Here is a 20,644-nt window from a genome sequence, read left to right on the forward strand (position 1 = left end):
AATCCTCTTGTGTGGAGATGTAGAGTTCCCTGAATAGGGGGGTCTCCAGCTCCTTTATCCAATCTAAGAGGGTTTTGGGCAGCTCTGTTGTCGATGAGCATGTTGTTGCTGGTCCTGGGATCATAGATGGAGATGGCTTGTCTATTGGCTTTCACCTTATGGCTTTGTGCAGTTTTTTTTATTTGCACTCTGGTGATGCTCAGGCTTACTTGTTGGGGTGCTGTCCTCATGTGACAGCTAAATTCCCTGCAAGTGTGGTGGACGGCCTCTTCTGGTCGCCTTGTACATGTGCTGCAATATGTGGCCTGCCTAGTTCTGTTAGCATGTCTCGCTGTTGTCGTGAACCTGACGGATGGAGCATGTAGAGGTGTAAATAGATGCCCTGGCTTGGTACCCATCACACTGAGGTCTTGCCATATACATCATCTGCAGTATGTACGCACGTAGGCTTTGACTGCTGGTACTTTCTCACCACTTTAAACTGCCGACCTTGGTTTCTCCTATACAAAATACATGATGTGATATGATCTGGGGTCTTATGAAATTACTCCTCGATCAAAACCGTTGGTCTTTAATTGTCTTATGTCTGTAACCTTTCAGTGTATTCCGCTACTCCTGAGCTAAAAATTAAAAGATAAACTTTAATATAAAATTCCATTAGAAGGGGTCTTATAGCTGCAGCAAAAAAAAACACTGACATTCTACCATTGTAGTCAGCTGTGCAGCCCGAACGCATAGCCTTATGTACTTTTCTAACATTACGACTCCAACTACATTTTCCATGACATGAAAGGTGCAATAGTTTGACATCACATGTCACAGGAATCCCAGCAGGACACTCCAACCATTTTCAATACTTAAATGACCTTGGAAAGGTTATTGATAGAAATTCTACTTGATTTTCCATATTGGATATCCTTGCAAAAAATATATACAGGTAAGCATTGGCAAAGTCAATAAGTGTAGCATTGGCTGCCAGCCTTTTTGGCTTTGTGAATGCTTGTTTATTTTTGTCATGAAATGAGTAAAATTCAGTTTTTGAGGATCTGCTGGGCCGTCACTAATATAAAAAATAAACATTGGCTAAAAGCAACAAAAAAAATGTTTTGATTTTGGTCTCACAAAGCACAATTTGCCATTGCAGTTGCTGGCTCTGAAGGGAACTATCTTGCATGTCCTAGAATGTTTTCTGGAGATAGCCAGTGCCTGCAGTGGTTTGACACACTTTCCTGTGCAGTACACTGTAGTGGGAGCAAGAAAAATGTGAGTGACACAACAACAGACCAATGGATAAAAAGCGAAGGCTGAAGGCCCCTTTAAGCAAAATATATATTTAATTTTAGTGAAATCAAAAGGACTCTGCTTATACGTCAGCAAACAGATTTGCAAAAATAAAATGATTGTAGTAGCAGGATGACATAGAGAATGTATTGGTGAAGTCCTATTTAGTGTCACCGGCGATTATTGTCAATGATAATATGTATGATGCCATTGGTGAGGTCAAAAGAAGTATATTGGGACAATTATGGCTGCATACCTAAACATTATGAGGGAATTTATCAACAGCTGTATGCCTACTCCTGTAACCACTTACCATGGCTTCCACTGTGTGCTTAAGGGTACAGGTCATATACTATGGCATATGCTGCACTCTGTGTCCAATACTGGGTACTGACAAGGGGTTGTGAATTTGTCCATGCCCTGTGCCTATTACCACATCCCCTATAACTATACGTGACGTTCAGTTGCCTTTAGCAAACACCTTCCTGTGCCCCTCAGGGCATGGCCTGTGGTCATCCTCTGCGGACTCCGGGCACAATATGTGCCCTACATTCATCCACATTTCAATCACTCTCCCTCAGGCAGCAACGGGGCAGAGCTTTTAGCCTTACCCTGCACACTGTGGTAATAAGATGCCTTGCACCGACTCCATCTTTGCCCATTGGCATAGGGTATGACCCACTTTCCCTTGTCCCAGAGTCTGTTGATCATGACCTTTGACTGTGGTCTATGTTTTTGCTGAAAACCATTGATTCCAAGCTTGGATTCAAATTCTAGTTTATGAAGCGGTTTGCAAACCCATTACCCTCACACCTCCACATTTTAATTTTTTTCATTTTCTCAAAACCTACAGAATGGATTTTCACCAAGCAAAGCAAAGTAACCCCTGGGGCTTGCACACTATCTGAATGGAAGGTTTAGTGTAATTCTGTTGACCGTATTTTGACGTAGTGGAGAGCCGACATCTGATTGGGAAATGCAACTTTTGGGACTTTACCTTGACTGCACTCCCTTAACTAATATGCAACAATCTTTAATAAGTCAGACTTGTGTGCAATTTTACCTGTGTTTGGAAACTGAACCTGGTTATTTGGAGGGTCAAAGTTATTTGATATAAAAATGTATTATTATGGACTAACGGTGGACGTGTGTTTTTACACATATATGAAAAATGCTCCGCATGACCAACATTTTACTAAGCTTTCTAGACTCTCAGTTTAGTTCTGCTTGGTACGATCTAATATTAAGTAAAATTAGGGCTGAATGTTCTGGTATGTTGTTTAATTGAATTAAGGAAAAGGGGAGAGGGGTTGGCCTAACGGCTAAGGCGATCGACCTCGGACCTGGGGATCTGGGATCGAGTCTCGGTAACGACGCCAAAAACCCCCTGTGATTCTGGGCAAATCACTTAATCTCCCCGTGCCTAAAATGAAAGTGTGTCCTCATGTAACGTAACTGGTTCTATGTAAAGCGCTCTGATAACTGATTGGGTTCGGTTCTAGTTCGCGCTATATAATTTTTTTTTTTTTTAAACTCTGCAAAAAAAGGAAACCTATGCCAATTTATCCTCTCCCATCCTTCAAACCCTAAAGCAAACTTGCCAAAAGTAAAAAAAAATTATTAAAGAAAATTGCAACTTGAATGAGTTCATGAAACACATGAATGTCACCTGAATATATGAGTGAAATTTAATATTTTCACAACCCTACAATAGACTAGAGAAGTAAATTAATCATGCACCCCTTGGTTAAACCGCAATATTTATCTTTGAGTCCCCGAAAGTATTAAAAAAACACATTGGAGGTGCCTCGTTATTAGCAAGGGGTGCTGCATGTGGAAGGAGCTAGAATTAAGGTGTAATTCCTTCAGAGTGTTTTCTTAATTTCTCCAATTTATAGCGTTCATTTTTCTAAATTTACACTAACTTAAGTTGTTTTCGGCATTTATTTGATAGGCTTTAAGAACAAACACATGCATCTAAGTCTTGCAATCAACACATAGAGCAAGTTCAAGTGCCAAGAACGTCTCTAATCATCCACATATTGCCCTTTGTAAATCATCGCTGCTCAGTTACATGGGAGTGGGCATGAATGGGATGCTGTGGACAAGTCATAACTTTCTTTGTCTTTTTTTCGCTAGGCGAGCGGCCATTTGTCTGCTCCATCTGCCACTCCGCCTTCACCACAAAGGCAAACTGTGAACGGCACTTGAAGGTGCACACGGATCATCTGAATGGTAAGTACACACTGATTCATGAATTGGGAAGGGCGGGTGTCTTTAGCGTGTGCCAAAGGAAGAGTCCATATTTTTATAATGTGGAATTTATCTTTTGTGAGTTAAGGGAATTTAAAAGAAAGGAAGGGAAGTCCCTATTTTCCACAGCTTGGGAATATCATGATCGTACCCTCTTTAGTGAACACTCAAACCCATAAATATAAAAACCACAATGTTTACAAACACTTTCAATTAGATGAGATACTCAAAACACAATATCTGATAGTGATGGTTCAAAACAATTGTACAATTTATTCAGTATAAAACTCATACATTCAATAACAATTTTAAGTGCCTTTACAATACAGTGTTAAAGATATAGTTTTTTTTAAAATTCACATGAAGAGCAGGTTAAAAACTTGTTTGTTAAAAAGATGTCGACGCAGCGTTTCGGTTTTATTATTACACCTTCATCAGGACAAAGCTCTGGTCAAAAAAGAAACATACAATTAGAATCATACAGTGATTTGCTTATTATTTTTTGACATTTTTACTCCACTATACATGTTATACCATCAAGGGATTATTTACATTTAACACAAAACATTCGGGGCACTGTGTATATATAATCCAAAACATGTGGTTTTTTGGGGTTGCATCGTCACAAAAGGGGATATTATCACTAGAACTAGGCTAGAAGAGAAAGTGGTTAGAGATTGCACAACCAAGTATCACTAAATGTTGTACTTGCATACCTTAAGATTTAAGGGAATGAATTATCGTCCTCTGTATTCAATTTCGAGGTGATTTTCATCGTGGTACCATTCGTCATGAAAATCGTGTCACTAGCTTGAGCTTAGTGCAATACATTTTTTTCTAAGGATTAAGAAGGGTCACAGATTAGAATATCCTGGGACTCCTATTAATTGCGGAATTAACACATCACTGGCTATGTGACTGTTGCTCGGGGGGTCCCATAAATCTTACTCACCCAAATCAGATTTGGAGGAATTAATTACTCCGAATCCCATAGAGACGGATGGAACAAAACTCGAAATTGAAAAAAAACTGCAATTCATAACGCTGTTGTCAAGAGCATCTAGTCAGATGTTGCTACGTTTATCCACATTTAAGGGTGAGTAAGATTTATGGACCCCCCGAGCAACAGTCACATAGCCAGTGCACGTTTAGAATCAAATAGTAAATGTTTTTTTACCCCTTTTTTTGGATCAGAAGTGTTATTCTAGCACCAATAAGAAAATGGTGGCTCCCTCAACTCTCAGATGCAAGAATAGATCTAGACTTAAAGGTAACAACAGTTTATCCTGTGATGTGTTAATTCCGCAATTAATAGGAGTCCCAGGATATTCTAATCTGTGACCCTTCTTAATCCTTAGAATTTTATTATTGCACTAAGCTCAAGCTAGTGACACGATTTTCATGACAAATGGTACCACGATGAAAATCACCTCGAAATTGAATACAGAGGCCGATAATTCATTCCCTTAAATCTTAAGGTATGCAAGTACAACATTTAGAGATACTTGGTTGTGCAATCTCTAAGCACTTTCTCTTCTAGCCTAGTTCTAGTGATAATATCCCCTTTTGTGACGATGCAACCCCAGAAAACCACATGTTTTGGATTATATATACACAGTGCCCCAAATGTTTTGTGTTAAATGTAAATAATCCCTTGATGGTATAACATGTATAGTGGAGTAATAATGTCAAAAAATAATAAGCAAATGACTGTATGATTCTAATTGTATGTTTCTTTTTTGACCAGAGCTTTGTCCTGATGAAGGTGTAATAATAAAACCGAAACGCTGCGTCAACATCTTTTTAACAAACAAGTTTTTAACCTGCTCTTCATGTGAATTAAAAAAAAAACTATATTTTTAACACTGTATTGTAAAGGCACTTAAAATTGTTATTGAATGTATGAGTTTTATATTGAATAAATTGTACAATTGTTTTGAACCATCACTATCAGATATTGTTTTTTGAGTATCTCATCTAATTGAAAGTGTTTGTAAACATTGTGGTTTTTATATTTATGGGTTTGAGTGTTCACTAAAGTGGGTACGATCATGATATTCCCAAGCTGTGGAAAATAGGGACTTCCCTTCCTTTCTTTAGATATTTCTCCTTGTCCCTGAATAAATCTGTAAGGAGACCTCCTTTACTTCTTTTGACAGTTAAGGGAATTTGCCATTATTTATACTTAAATATATATATTTACAATATGTCATGTTTATGTACACTTGATTTTTATATATTTTATATTTATGATCGAGGACTATCATCTTCATATATACATCTTATTGCATGTATATTCGTAATTGTTTTAAAAATCTTGTATATTCATTAAAACAGGCTTTATTTTCAGTTAAGTTACTATATTCTGTTCCTCAGAGAAGTGCAAATACATGAGTAATTTGAAAATTGGCATACATGTATTGGGATCCAATTTTGCAGAGGATATGTCGAAACAAGTATAATTAACACAGGTTTTTGTACACGTCAAAAGTCGAGCCTTGACTCTTCCACAGTCACACACAAATATAAATAGCATTTGTGCAATTACATTTTGTGATTCAGTTTATTTAAACATCTACCTCACATTGACTGTGTGCCTATGTATTCACACGAGGCCGGCGTTCTGGGATGATCCGTAAGATAGACTGTGGAACTCCTCAGTGTATACTTGCGTGCAATCACATTTTCATTCACCTTCTCTTGTATGTACACAATATTGCCAACATTTACTCATGTTTTTGTACTATTGTGTTTGTAGGAATTTGCCATGGCTGCGGGTTTACCTCCGCCACCAGAGACATCTTGTACAGTCACCTGGTAACCAATCACATGATCTGCCAGCCAGGTTCAAAGGGTGAGGTGTATTCACCTGGACCAGGGATCCCTGTGGTCAATCCGTTGACTCAAGGTAATTATGATTGTCCCCTTGAAAGCCCTTTACCATTGTTTTTACTGCCTGTAATGACTGAATAAATCAATGTGTACTTTATCAAGATTTCTTCTACGGATTGTGAGGCTGTCCCGTACATATAACACGAATAAGAAGGTTGATTCGCAAAAGCATTTGATAGTGGGTGTAGTATTACAGAAGTACTTTTTTGTGTACTCATAAATGCCTTTGTGAATTAGCCCCAAAACATCCAACTCCCTATTAGAAAAAATGTAAAGGTGACATAGACCTTCTATTTAGGCTGACTGTACATGAATATTCCTTAATACTCCCATGTTATGCGCATTTTAGATGTTTTAGAGCTAGTTGACAAAGGCACCTAAACGTATATACATAAGTGCTCCTGGGGTAGTAATTCATGTTCTCCAAATTACCTTTTCTAAACAAGCCACAAAGAGAGATGCAGAAATTAATGTAGGTTCTCATATGAATTCCTCCTTTGATCCCATAATTATTACTGTATTCTCGGATGGCTTTTGGGTTGTTATTTAGAACCCAATAAGAACCTATTGATGGTGAGGCTGGTTCAATCCAACCAATACTGGTCTTTCGAAGGCTCTAATATTGTGATTTTGCCGTGGCCCAAAATGCCTCTGTGTTTCCCTGGGGATTGTAAACTTTTACCTCTGATGACGTGGGCTCTAACATCAGAACTAAAAGACCTGCTTATGGTCTACCAATGGCTGCATGTTCAACATGTCCTGCATTGTACATGAGCAATATCGGGATTAAAATGTATTCGGAGCCACAACGAGGCATAATATCTTCAAATCATAGAATCCACCTAGTTAGACATCATGGTTTATAATTTCCTTTAGTCCGTCGTGTGACAGCCACCCTCTTTCCGAAGGTCCAGATTTTCACAGATGTGAATTATTCCTGTATTCAAACGGGTACCTCTCTCTCTGCAGTTCTCAACTTCTGTGGCAGCTCTTATATATAAGTGCTATAGTTGCCCTTCATTTCGCATGCACTATAATGGACCCAAAAAAAAGAAAACGGTGAACTCTCAAAACTTTTCATAATAAACTTTTCATACACTTTCTTACTTATTCCTGTTCCATGCATATTCATTAGGTCAGACAGTCTGGTGCAGTATGCCTCTCCATCAAACATATTTGTACAACCCCTCAGAATATGGGACCATTCTCTTCCCATCCCAGGAAAAGCAGTTCTGCCTTTTGCAGGAGTAGTATTTTGTGTGCTTGAAGGGTGGTAAATGCCATTCAGATTGTCTGAGGGTGTTTGTGACATTTTCTCAACCTCTCATCTTTTTAATGCACCTCTGCTGTCCCAATCCTACACTTTGCTTTTAAGACAATTGGATATAGTAACAGATTATCCCTAGGGGTAGCATACATCTGTGGGTGCAAATGTCTACAAATCTTGATAACTTTTGTACATTGGTATGTAAAATAGATTGTAAATCATGCCTTCAGATCTGCAGCACTTCGTGTATTTAAGCAGTCACTCCCAGGTCAACCTTTACCAAACCAAGAATTGCTTTGGTACTGTCTAGAGAGGTTCTGCTGTAGGTTCTTTGCAAATGAACACTCTTCAAACTGTGCTTCTCCGACTGACTGTGCTTCTAGACCCCCTCTTAAGTATTGCATCTTGTGTACTTTTGCTGATACAATCCTTAAAAAAAATGGTTTGCATTTGCTAGTAAATAAGACCAAGATTTCAGTGTTGTATGTTGTTCTGTAGGACAAAAAATGTTCATAGTAATATCAGACTTTAAATCAAGGGCTGCGAGAAGAGATAACAGAAAAAAAATAATCTGTCATTTACAACTGCAAATAAGCCATATCGGTGACCATTGGCCACTTCCAAAACACCTACTTAAATAAATATCTTGGGATAATTTTGGAAAATGTAACAATATAAGATCCTAAGACAGTTTAGATATTCAGTGAAATTTTACTCGGGGAGTTTTTTTCCAGTGAAATCTGAATTTTGTTGGATAAAGTGGGATTACTAGACTCTCCGGATGTTCTTCGGCATAGTGCAATAATATAACCTGAAGGATTTAGGATAACACAATATCAAATCATAGAACTCTTTTGGGATAAAGTGAGATTATTATGGCCTGTGGACGTTTTGGAATGAACTGAAGTTAAACCCTGGGAATATCTTGAAATCAAAGTAAGATTGGCATACTGTTAGCAATTTTTTGGGGACTTCAGGAGTTTATCATTTACTGGGACAATTTATGGATAAAGCAAGATTATTGTGCCTTGGTAACTATTTGGCAATAACTGATATTATCTTTATTTTACTTGGGAATCAAAGTATTTTTGTCATACCTCAAAAATGTTGCTGTTAAAGTATGAGTTTTCTACCTTTGGAACATGTATTGATAAGGCAAGATTCTCATATCCTTTAAATATTGTAGGAAAAGGCAAGATTATCATACCAAGGGAATGTTTGTGAAAGTAGTGTTATCATAAAATGGAAGTTCTTTTGCATAAATGAATTTATGATACCCAGGCAATATTTTATATCAAGCATGACATCACACCGTGAGGGTGATTTGGAATCAGGCAAGTTTGCAGTGAGATTGACATACCATCATAATTTATTTTCCAGAAGTTGAAGTTATACACTGGACATGGAATCGTTTTGGAGAAAGTCAGATTTTCATTTTTGGGTTTAATTAGGGATGCCACAAGATTATCATACCTGGGAATGTTTTGTAATTACAGAGTTATGCTCTTAGATTATTTATGGATGAGGCAAATCTATTATTTTGCGATCAGTCAAAAGTGTACCCAAGGAATGTTTTTGAATAAAAGCAAGTCATGCCAAGGTAATAATTTTGTTGAAATTTTATGAGATAGAGATTTGCTTTCAAACTCAACTTTATTCGGCAACAAATGCTATGCAAGTTAGAACACAAAACAATAAAACGTAATAAAATGTATCCATTTCAAAATTATAAAAAACATTCTGCCAACAAGTGCCTGAGTTAAAATATAGCAATGAATTATTACTGAATTTTCTTTTCACCGATGTATTGGGATTATCAAAAGGTGTGGTACATAGTAAACATGGTTATCTCTTATCCATGCTACAATAACAATGCTGGGGTAAAACCAAGATACAGGTTCGACCAAGATACAGGTTCGACAGTACCACTTTCTAATATAGTAGGCACAACTTTGCATCCCCTTACATATGGTATAGAGTAAAATGGGCAATCTCTACAAAAAGTGTGAAAAGAAATAGCGCAGAGTTACAAAGCCTTTGCACAATAGTATTAGTCTAACTGATACATACTTAAATACTAAAAATCACAGTTAAAAACCAACGTGTATGTCCAAACACCCATTTAGCTTTTCCCCTCCGGCAACCATTTTGACATTTCTATAGTCTGTATACCATCCCATAAGCTAAAAACTGTCATGGTTCGCAACGCCCGGTCATCAACCGTAATCTCCTTTTAAAACCCATTGTGTACAAGATAAAAAGATCAAAGTTAAATCCGCAGCAGGGTTATAAATGAATTGAATTAGTCCCTCGCTTGCATGCAGCACGTAGAGACTCATGCTGTTAACTTTACATCTGGGTTAGCAAAGCTTATAGTCCACATCCTTCCCAAGAAATTGGCAACGGATCATGAATGGGGAGGTCTAGAATCTTATCTTAATATTCTTAAGGCTAATTAGATCGAGATTTGATTAGATCATTGGGATTTCTCGTTATTGAGCAATATGATCAATCTTTGAGAATGTTCTGTGATACAATGCGTTTGTCATTCCCTGGTAATATTTAGTGTAGGGTGAGGTTTTGAGGCTATGTGAATGCCTTGGAATTCATTCGTTTTATTCTGGGAATATTTTGGTGAAATCAAGATTATCATAGCCTCTAAGTGTTATTGGGTGATGGTATAATACCCTAGAAATGTTTTGGATTAATATCTAATACTACCCTGGAAATTGTGTGGGATAAACTGGGCCCTGTTTTGAGATAAGAAACAATTATTAAACCCTGGGAATTTTGAAAAAAGGTGAGATTACAGTTTTGGGCATTGCTTTGGGAATAATTAATATGGATGTGTTTAGGAGTATAGAGATTACTGTTTCCCACAAATGTTTAGTGGGAAGGGGAAGGCTACATTATAATGTACTGTTAAAACTTTGAAAAAAGTGAAATGATCACTCATTAGAAATGATATTAGAAAATGAACAATTATTATCTTTCTGTTTGCTTTTGTAAAAAGTGAGTTTATTGTATATTGGGAAAATTTTGTTAGAAAGTTAAATATCGAAATCATGGGAGTGTATGAACCATTGGAAACTCCACGGCAAATTGGATTTTTATACACTCGATTTATGGAAAAATTAGAATTATCATTCCTCCAAAATGTTCGTAAACTGGGAAAAATTATTATGAAGAATGTTCCTCATGGATTAGCATGCAGTGAAAATCATTTGGTGCACCCTACAGAAGCTGTCAATAACCCTCCATGCCTCCAACCATTTTCCTTAAAATGAAAGGTTTACAGTGAAGATCACTGCATATAATGGTGTTTCCCAGAAGAGTGGTAAGTGTATGGCTCCCAAGCATATCCAGATAGCAGCATCTTTCCCCATTTGGCATCTGTAGGTAAACGCAAAGATGTAAGCAAGCCTGGTTGGGCATGATCTTGCCTTCTGAGACAATCCTGGTGGCTGTCAAGTTCCCTATAACTCAAAGCTACACTGATAATGTAATGATTCGGATCAAGAAATATCAGACTAGGGCTCTGAATGTTTCAATTTGAATATGCTGTAAGGATACTTGTGTAATTTAGAGAAATAATATTATCAATTTCTTTTTTGCACCTACAGGTTTGACTGCAATAAATTCATCCTCAATAATCAAGTGCACCTTGTGTGGATTTGTTGCCGATGGACTTGCCGGCCTCCAGCAGCACGCACTAGCTCACATGCAACCGTGTGCCCTGCCTAGCACACATCAAAGCCCTGACAGAATCCCAACACCAGCGGTGTCCCCGTCCGGCTCAGATCTAACCATCAAGAAACGACAGCAAGATCACATGGCAAATGGGGAAGCAGAGACACCCGCTGACACCCCCTGCTCATCCATTAATGAGACTGTTCTGCAAGTAAGAATTAAGGAAGAGCCAGATGAGAATCACTGTGGGGAGGCTGATTCCGCGTGTGCTCAGTTGGGGCAAGGCGCCTCCAGGATGGATGGAAACCCTTCCTCCCAGGACCCATCCCATCCAAGTCGGGAGATGGTGAAGGTCAAGACAGAAGTAGTGAGTCCAAAGCCTGGATCTAGCCCCGTCCCTACCCCAGTCCAAAATGAGATGAGCGCATTACCTGCTGGGGGAACTGTGTTCATGCCTCAGTACGTGTTCGGACATGAAGCTACAGTTGTTCCCCAGGCATCAGAAATCCTGGCTAAGATGTCTGAGTTGGTGCACAGCCGTCTCAAGCAGGGCCACGGTGGGGTGCCGGCTTTGTATGCTGGGGCACCAATTCAGAAAGGGGCAACCTGTTTTGAATGTGAAATCACCTTCAACAATATCAATAACTACTATGTGCACAAACGCCTTTACTGCTCTGGCCGCCATCTGCCTGATGACAGCCCACCCAGTGTTCGTAAACTGAAAGCCACTACAGCAAAGATCACAACTACGCCTGCACCACTCAGGATCTCTCAAACCACTACAGTTGTGGCTCCTGTGGACTCTAGCACGCCAGTGGATGTCAAGGTTGAGGCCAATGCTCCAGCAATAGAAAATAAAGTTTCAGTGGTCAAATCAGAGGATGCCCTAGCGAAGGACACCTCTTCTGAAGGAGACAGCACCAGCAGGTTGAGTGATGACAGCCAGAGTCCCAACAGCTCAGTGGATGACCAGGAAGAAGACCCCACAAGGACGGTGTGTGAAGCTTGCAACATCCGCTTTAGCCGGCATGAAACCTACATGGTGCACAAGCGCTACTACTGTGCTTCACGCCATGATCCACCCTCACGTAGGACTAGCGCAGGACGGACACCATTTATTCCACAAGTAGTGCGAACGAGAAAACGGAGGAAGTTGTTTGAAATTCATGCTGCCACTAACCCTGTCCCACTTCCTGTTCTCCAGTTGTCAGAGGTGTCTCCTCCACAGTCTACTTTGGCCCAGGTGGCAAACATGGCTGTTTCTGGCCCCATAGACTCTCTAGTGGGCGTCTCGCGTTCTGATGCTCTCCCTGGAATTCCTGGTTTGATCACAGTGACTAAATCTGCTGCCATCCCGTCTCCGAGCTCCAGTCCAGATACGGATGGTCCAATTGACCTCAGCAAGAAGCCCCGCCTTCAATCTGAAGTAATACCCACCACAGCAGTGGTGCCTCTGACAGACTACCATGCATGCACGGCTTGCCGCATCAGCTTCAGTAGCTTGGGGAGCTATTTGGAACACAAGAAATATTATTGCCCAGCAACCGCAATTCAACAGCAGTTGCCAAAAATTCAAGGCCCTCGGCAGGTTGGTGTGAGTAAGCATGGCATGGTCAATGCAACAGAGAGCATGGATGTTAGAGGAGAAGATATGAGGAAAGTCAAGGTGGAAAGGCAGTCATCTCACAGTCCAGGCACAGCGGCTGTTTCTGCTAAATCCCTCAGCCTGACAGCAGCGTATGCATGTGTTGCTGACATGGACTCTGTCCCACGCTATGGGGGCTCAGCTAAAGTTGTTCCAACCCCAGCCTCTGTCCAGGCAGCAATTTGTCCCTTCTGCCCACTCAACGCTGCAATCAGGGGAGATCTGATTGAGCATTTTAAGCACGTACATGGGTTGCTAGTTGCCAAGCCAGCACCGGGGCATTCTATACAGGTCAATTTCATGGATGAGATGATTGCCACCAGAACACAGGTCAGCAGCACTTCAGAGAACAGCCCACCGGGATCTGCCGGAAGAGCCGCCATCTCCCCCCAGCAGCTCGGTTCACTCTCCAGAGGCGACATACCCAATGGCAAGGAGATCGCCCCCGTGTCTTCATCCGCAGGAAGCCCTATACAGAACAGCAGCCCTAGACCTCTCCTTCCTGCTTCTCCTACTCTTCCTTTGAACAACTCACCAGTGCCAGAAGCTCCCGCTCCACCCATGCACACGGACAAATCTGTACAGACTCCTAAGGGCCTGCTGACCCCGCTGCCGAATGGCAATCATAGGTACTGCCGCCTCTGCAACATCCGGTTCAGCAGCTTGTCCACCTTTATAGCCCACAAGAAGTACTACTGCTCTTCCCATGCTGCTGAACATGTCAAGTGACCGGATCTTTTTTTTTTGCCAGCCTACACTACAGTGAGAGCTATTCTTCATGTGAAGGACTGCGCGGGTGCTGCATTGGCCATTCTCAGGACCCAGTACCCTCGTACAGAATAAGCACATAAGTTGCTATGTTGTTGACTTTTCCCCCAAAGGGTCTATATGCAACAGGACCAGGTGGCAGCACTCTAGACAGACTGAATACGCAAATTTGTGAGAAAAAAAAATTAATTACCTGAAAAGGACACTCTGAAGTTTGAGGCATGTCGAATATGCACTTGATGTCGCAAACAGGGCAAAAAGTAATTGCTGAACCCCTAAAACTAAGCACAAAAAGGTCACACGTCAACGCGGCATGTTACGGACACACTTTGGTGTAGAAAGGCCAGCGCTGGCGAAGGATGGGGAAACACTGTTGTTTAATAAATTATTTTTAATCTATATTTATAAAAGCAAAAAAGCAAGTGAAGGGTTCTCATGTTAATATTTATGTGTAAGAAAGATCTCCCACCTAAGAGAGTTGGAATGGAAATGATGGCAGTTGTAGGTTTTTGAGGTGAGAATGTACCTGTGGATTGTGAGTTTTTGGGGGGCCTTTCTATGCTGGAAATGATTGTTACGGGATGACACAATGGTTGTCTGCCTGCTTCATGTCATGGCTGGGTATTCTCATTCACTGTCAGTTCAGGGATTCCTTTATTCCAAGGTTCAGTGCAGTCTGCTACAGGTGTAGGCTGCATTATCCTACTGGCTTCACACCATGCATTGCTATAGGGGTGAAAAACCTCTGATGGTAACTTTTTGAAAAGTTTAAGATAGGGAGGAGAGTGCAAAGGAGAAAGGTAGATGCTGAGAGAGTGCTGAAATATCTCAAATTGTGGTCATACCACCGGCGAGTGCTTTTTTTACTACAGGGATAGTAGCAACTGGTTCGCCTAAAATAAACTGTGCCAGCGAGCCATGCCAGGCATTGATATATGCTTGAACTCTGCGATAGTATCTCTCAGCACTTGCAATAGCCACAATGCGGATCATTTTCAATTACACTATTCCTCGCCAACAGTGTGCCACGGCCAGAGTAGAGCAGGACACACCTGGTATTCTTTCAGCTTGCTTTTCCAGGGCATACTGCCAGGTAACTACTGAGCACTGAGAGATGTGGTCTAGCCATTATGTCGCAAGAAATCGCAGTTCTGTTCCAGCTTTCCCATGTCTCTAAACTGTGTGATCCTGGGCAGTTATTTTAACCTTGCTCCGCCAAGAAAGCATTTTGAAGCATGCTGTTCAGTAGTATTAAGTTTTACATAAAGCTGAACAGCTATGTTTACATTCCTTTGGCAAAGAGTGTACCATCTTCGTTTGATGTGGGAAGAGTCCGGGGATGGGTGGAGGGACCCACGTGCCTTCTGATGCGACCAGGCATGTTTTCTCTGTCGGGTATCTTTGCTCAGACTTTTGCGTGGTATCATTTGGCAGGCGTTACATTAGGTACCTGATCCTACAGGTATGACATTTGAACCTCAATTCCTTCTGATCTTAATGCCGTTATTTAAGATCCAATCACTGATGCGTTTAGTTGGATGAAAATTAAGAGCCTCTTGCAATTGCGTCTGACCGCTGGGAAAATGTCAGCCATTTTGATTTGATGCTATTGGCCGTTGTTATAGGTCAACTTGTGCCACATAACTATTCTTTTCGAAGCATGAATCCTTTTCTGGATTCACATGCTGTGCATTATTCTGCCATCTAGTGGTGGGGTCCAGAATCTGGTACTTTTATAGTAAAGGAAAGAAACTGTTGGAAAGAAAAAGTTCACCATCTTTACAACTTATTTTGATTTTGTGTGTTTATTCCTGTGTAGACCTGTAGACGAGGGGTAGACTGTGCTGCACAGAATCGGGGAGGGGTTTACCTACCGGGTAGCAATCTGCTACGTGCCAGGTTCTGGTTGGCATGTAGTCCAGTCTGACCAGTACTGACTGGCCACACAGTCATGCAATCCTCTTTCAGAAATCTTCCCATTACCTTGTAGATTACTCTGCCTCTGCTGTTAAGGTCTCCAGAATTCCTTGGTGGTGCCATCAGGAATGCATTTTAGTTGAACCTTTATCAAATGGTGTCTGCTGGATCTCGAGGAGGCATATTGGTTTCGAACATTTGACTTTGTACGACTACAAGTAGAAAGACTGCATTTATTACAGATTTTGTGCAAACTTTGCAACTCATTATTAGGTGTGGAAGCATCAATAAAATCGACATTGCAAATGCAGGATGTAATTAGAATTGCTCCTGTGTGCGAGTCCTTTCTCAAGCCATATTATTTCTGCTGAACATTTCGCATAATAAAGCAGAAGGCTATTCTGTTACAGTTGTTTATAGTGGATTTATGTTTCTACTTGTAGAGTAGGAACGTCGGCCATCTTGTGTAACGTCCAAGTGCCTTTGTTTCTTGTGGGGCACAAATTTTTAGCACTGACCACCACAAAGCCTGTTTAAGGAGCTAGGTTTCTGAAGGTGGTTAGTCTAGGCTGTAAAGAGCACTTACTCAGAAAAAAATTATCAGGTGGGATAAACTGACCCCCTGCTTTGCTCTTCCATTCTGCCCCACCCTCTTTGAAGAACATGACAGACAGGAGAATTTATTTTGCCCATGGTGCAAATCATGACTTATACATTGTCCTACAGCAAGCCCTCGCCTTAAACGTCTATGGAACTTCATAATTATTTTATAATTAAAGCGTTTTTAGGCAATTCTTGTTTAGAAAAGGGACTGGAATAATAACTCAAAATGGCCGCCTCATCTGGCCATCAGTTACCTGCTGAAAATTAAAATGGTCCCTGATCGGTTCCTTTCAATAGGGGGTCAGCTTTGACATGCTGACACCCCCACCCCCCCATCTTGCCAAGCAAGGCCAGCTGTCTGATGTCAGAGTTGGGCTACCAGGTTTTAGATGTGTTTTGCTTTTGCTGTAGGAAGTGCATAGTGGTCACAGAGGTTAACATTTCTCCAGGCCTCCTTGTTGATTCCATTAGAGGCTGGAAACCATCGGAGGCAATTAAGACTGGGAAGAAGTCGGTAGATGCCACTTAAATGCGATTGACTCTTCCCCGCCCCTTCCGACTTTTCAGCAACAGTAGCCTGCCCACGCCTGGTTGCATGCTTCAACAGAATCTTTTTGTTTTTGCATGGAAATCTAAAGGGTTATCCAAAGCCCAGTCCCTAAATATACAGCACTTTATCGTTCAATCTATTGGTCCCTTCTGGTTTTAAAACATAATTAATTAATACTTGTGGCAAAAAAATAATATTAGTATTCTGTTTAGTCGAGGCATTCTCATTAACTTCCCAATCGACTACTGAAATGTTTGTTCACACATACGAGAGTTCCATGCTGTCTGTTCCCATATATTTGCCTCTTCTGCCACCTAGTGGCAATATGTACTGGTACATACAGTCTTCAGCATTATAGCCATTTAAGCATTATTACAAATAAACGTAAAGCACTTTCCCAATTTTTCAACACTGGTGTATTTATGAAAATATTAGACTGAAAAAAAGCGAACTAAATATGAAATAAAATGCTGAATCTGGTATCTCAAGAGAATCCTCCACCTGAAACAAAGTAGAGGTGGTTGAGTCGAGCCAGGGCCTGACTTGGCACATGCCGTGCACGAGCCGAGCCATGAACATGTGCGTCGTAAATCGTGCAACAAACATATCAAAATATCTTAAAGCCTCTTCAAAATTAAAAAAGAATATATTGCCTTAACCCACAGAAGTGTTTCGCATTAGTACTTCAGATTATTTCACTGCATTGAGAGGCATTTATTAAAAGTGATAGTTTTTAAACATGAGCTTAGAAGCATGCCATCAGTGAGCTAAGAGGCCATTCAGTTGTCATGTGCATCCTGTATGTGTCCTAGATTCTTATTATAGATTGACCGGGTTTCACCGCTGTGGACGCAAGCCATTTTTCCATTGCTTAGCAGAAGTGTTGCCGGGCATGCCAGCGGAAGGTACGATGTGGCCCCCACTTGACTTTTTTTACTCCTAATTTTAAAATTGTAGTCCTAGGTGGAATTTTGACAGTCTACTGGTATTTGATGCTTTTTAATTCTAATGTGCACTTTGCTGCTCTGTGCATCAAGAATTGACACTTTGCTCAGCATTATAGTGAACACTGTGTTTGCAACCCTTGGCTTTTCAGTTACAAATCATTGCTGTTAGGTGTCCTAGCCTAATGATTTCCATAATCACAAACCAAGACAATACCTGATATGCATTAGGTTGTGGTACAAAAACCCAGGGATGTAAACACAGTGGGTACGTTTATGGAGTGAGACGACCACCATATGTGCATCCTTTAGATTCATTTGGTTGAGGGGTTCTGTGTGTTGCACACCTCTGATTGAATGCCTTCTTTCAACAGTACGTCATACTGAAGGTTACCAGGAACCTCCATTACTTATAATGGTATATACATAACTTTGTATATCAGGAAGTTTGTGTACTTTTCTCAGCTATTGGTGGGATCTCTAAACCCCCCCCTAAAATAAATGCCAGTGGCCAGTATAATTTAGCCATAAAAACTTTTTTTATAGGAGGATTCATTATTGCAATCAATGGCCTTCTCAGACCTGCTTATAATGCACAGATTAAGGAATGTGCTAAAATGCCACTCAAATGATGGTTGGTTCTATATAAAAATAAAAAACACAACATTTTGAAGTAGGGTAAAATGAAAAAGACATCTTGAAGTAGGGTTTGATTCGATCGTTTTCAGCCAAAATGTTCACCATTATTTAAAAAAATACTTTGCCCACTTTATTACATTAGCGAAATTAACATAGTCAAAGAAAAGTTGCCTCGCTTTTTGTTCATCTCCATTTCCTCAGTAACCTTCAACGTGTGCCCGTTACCTTGCCTCCTACCTTTACCCCAGTGCAGTTTACAACACTACCTCATTGCAATTACATTAAGTACAAAAAAAGCAAGTGTAAGAGGATGAGGTAAAAGCATTAGCAATGTGATGCAATCGAAGTAATGGTAATGTATATATCAATGCCTGTGGAGTGGTGAAGCTGAAAGTAGCGGTTAGCAACATAGTCGCATACTCTGATAACACGTTTCAGCCAAGTTGACCGAACAGTGGTCATCTCCAGTGGTGAACAAAGCTTTATATCTTTTTTTCGTGTATCCTATGTAAATTTTGTGTGCCATAGAAAAACCCATGATTCTCAAGAGGGAGGCTGTCTGCTTGCAAGTTAAGACATATGCAGTGTTTCTCATTGTACCATTCACATTTTCTTTATCAGTCCGCAAGTATAAATTATCCTGTCAATATTTTCTTGGGCCTGTCCAGTTTCTGTAAGTCACACAGTGAGCTTTGCTAGCACAGTACATGAGGCACACCTCCAATTTTAGTAACAAATACTGCTCAAATTAATTTTCTAGCAACAGAGAGCCACACTACCAGTGTAGGCCTAATGAAATATGGGCATGGAATGAGCTATGATTAACCCTATTATCAAAACTATGCAAAATTGCATTGAGATAGTAAAAATGACTCACAGGCCCAGGTCTTTCACTCGATCTCCAAAAGTCCTTTATTTAAAAAAATGAATCTTTTTCTTTAGGGAAGTTACAGTAAGTTTGAGGAGTTGGTGGACATTGTGAAGAAGAACCACTCTTTGTTTCACATTTTGTATGTATGTATCTACGTGTATTATATAATGACTTCCTGAACCTCAATAGCCATTTAATTTTTCCAACCATTTTCCAAAAGGTAGAGGAACCTAAAAAAATGGAAAAGTACATTGGTGGAAGTTTTGGAGAGTAGTTAAAATAACCACCACTTTTAAAATGATGGAGTCATGTTTTCAGCTGTCTGTCATGACTAGCAAATGTTATTAACCTAGACAAATGTATTTTCCTCTTTATCCCAGTTCCCGCATCCCCCAAAACTTGGAAGCACTTTGAAACAGAGTAACCACAATTACAAGTATTATATTACAGAAAAGTACATTTCCATTTACTTACCCTTTCTTCAAAATCAATTTTGTTCAATGCACTTCAATTTGAAGTTGGGAATCTCTCCCTTTTTTATTATATAATCGAAAATTAGGAGGCGAGCTTTGTGAAATAAATCAAGGTGTGGTTGGATGAAACGGGCATATGAATCTCTTTAGCTGAATAGGCAAACACAATGCAAATGGAAAATATGGATTGCAAATTCTTGAATGAACATTTATAGACCTTTATGATGTGGCTATTCTGCAAGGGATGGAGATGTCCTTTAGATACATAACTGCTTTTTATGTTGACCTTTCAGATGAGAGAATGGGGGTGTACTCAGGCTTTGTTTCTCACCCCCATGTCCTCAATCACTTTTTTATGTACAGGAAATGATGCAAACTGGAAGACGTGAGTTCCAATGACCCATATTATATATATAAACTTGTGAACAGCACTGAAAAATATAACACACATACCATGTTGGGAACACGTGTGTAAAAACTATGTAAATAAATACTTGTGTACAGAAAACCTGCACGTCTCATGTTTCTGTTTGTTGGGTTTTGTACAATGTTAGTAGCATTTGAAAAGCTTCATCCTGTAGATTTTTAAAATGCCCGAACGAGGGAATTCATGCTTTTATAGGAGACTGATGTCATGGCATCGTCAGATACCCAAACCACTGTTTAACTGCCAATATCCACATATTTCTCCATAAATATATGCATCTTAAGCCTGTGTGGCAAAGGATGGTTAGGGAAAGTATTGGATTTCATGGGGGGGGGTACATAATACTGTACAATGGCCTGTGCTGCCGTAGATACACATGCTCTGGATACTCCTGCCATCTAGTGTTGGGATCAGATGCTGCAAG

The 20,644-nt window shown here is 40.2% G+C and overlaps 1 protein-coding gene across 1 annotated transcript in view; it reads left to right on the plus strand.

Annotated features, from left to right (window-relative positions):
* ZFPM1 (zinc finger protein, FOG family member 1) overlaps positions 1–20,301 on the plus strand; it is a 325,114-nt gene extending 304,813 nt beyond the window's left edge. Inside the window, exons 8-10 of the mRNA XM_078670312.1 lie at positions 3,421–3,516; positions 6,293–6,442; positions 11,317–20,301. Coding sequence (XP_078526438.1) covers positions 3,421–3,516; positions 6,293–6,442; positions 11,317–13,757 — 2,687 coding nt within the window. The 3' untranslated portion in view covers positions 13,758–20,301. The remainder of the gene's footprint in view (positions 1–3,420; positions 3,517–6,292; positions 6,443–11,316) is intronic.
* The last annotated feature ends 343 nt before the right edge of the window (positions 20,302–20,644 follow it).

This window comes from Lissotriton helveticus, chromosome 12 (genome assembly GCF_964261635.1).
Source record: "Lissotriton helveticus chromosome 12, aLisHel1.1, whole genome shotgun sequence".
NCBI classification, from domain to species: Eukaryota; Metazoa; Chordata; class Amphibia; order Caudata; family Salamandridae; genus Lissotriton; species Lissotriton helveticus.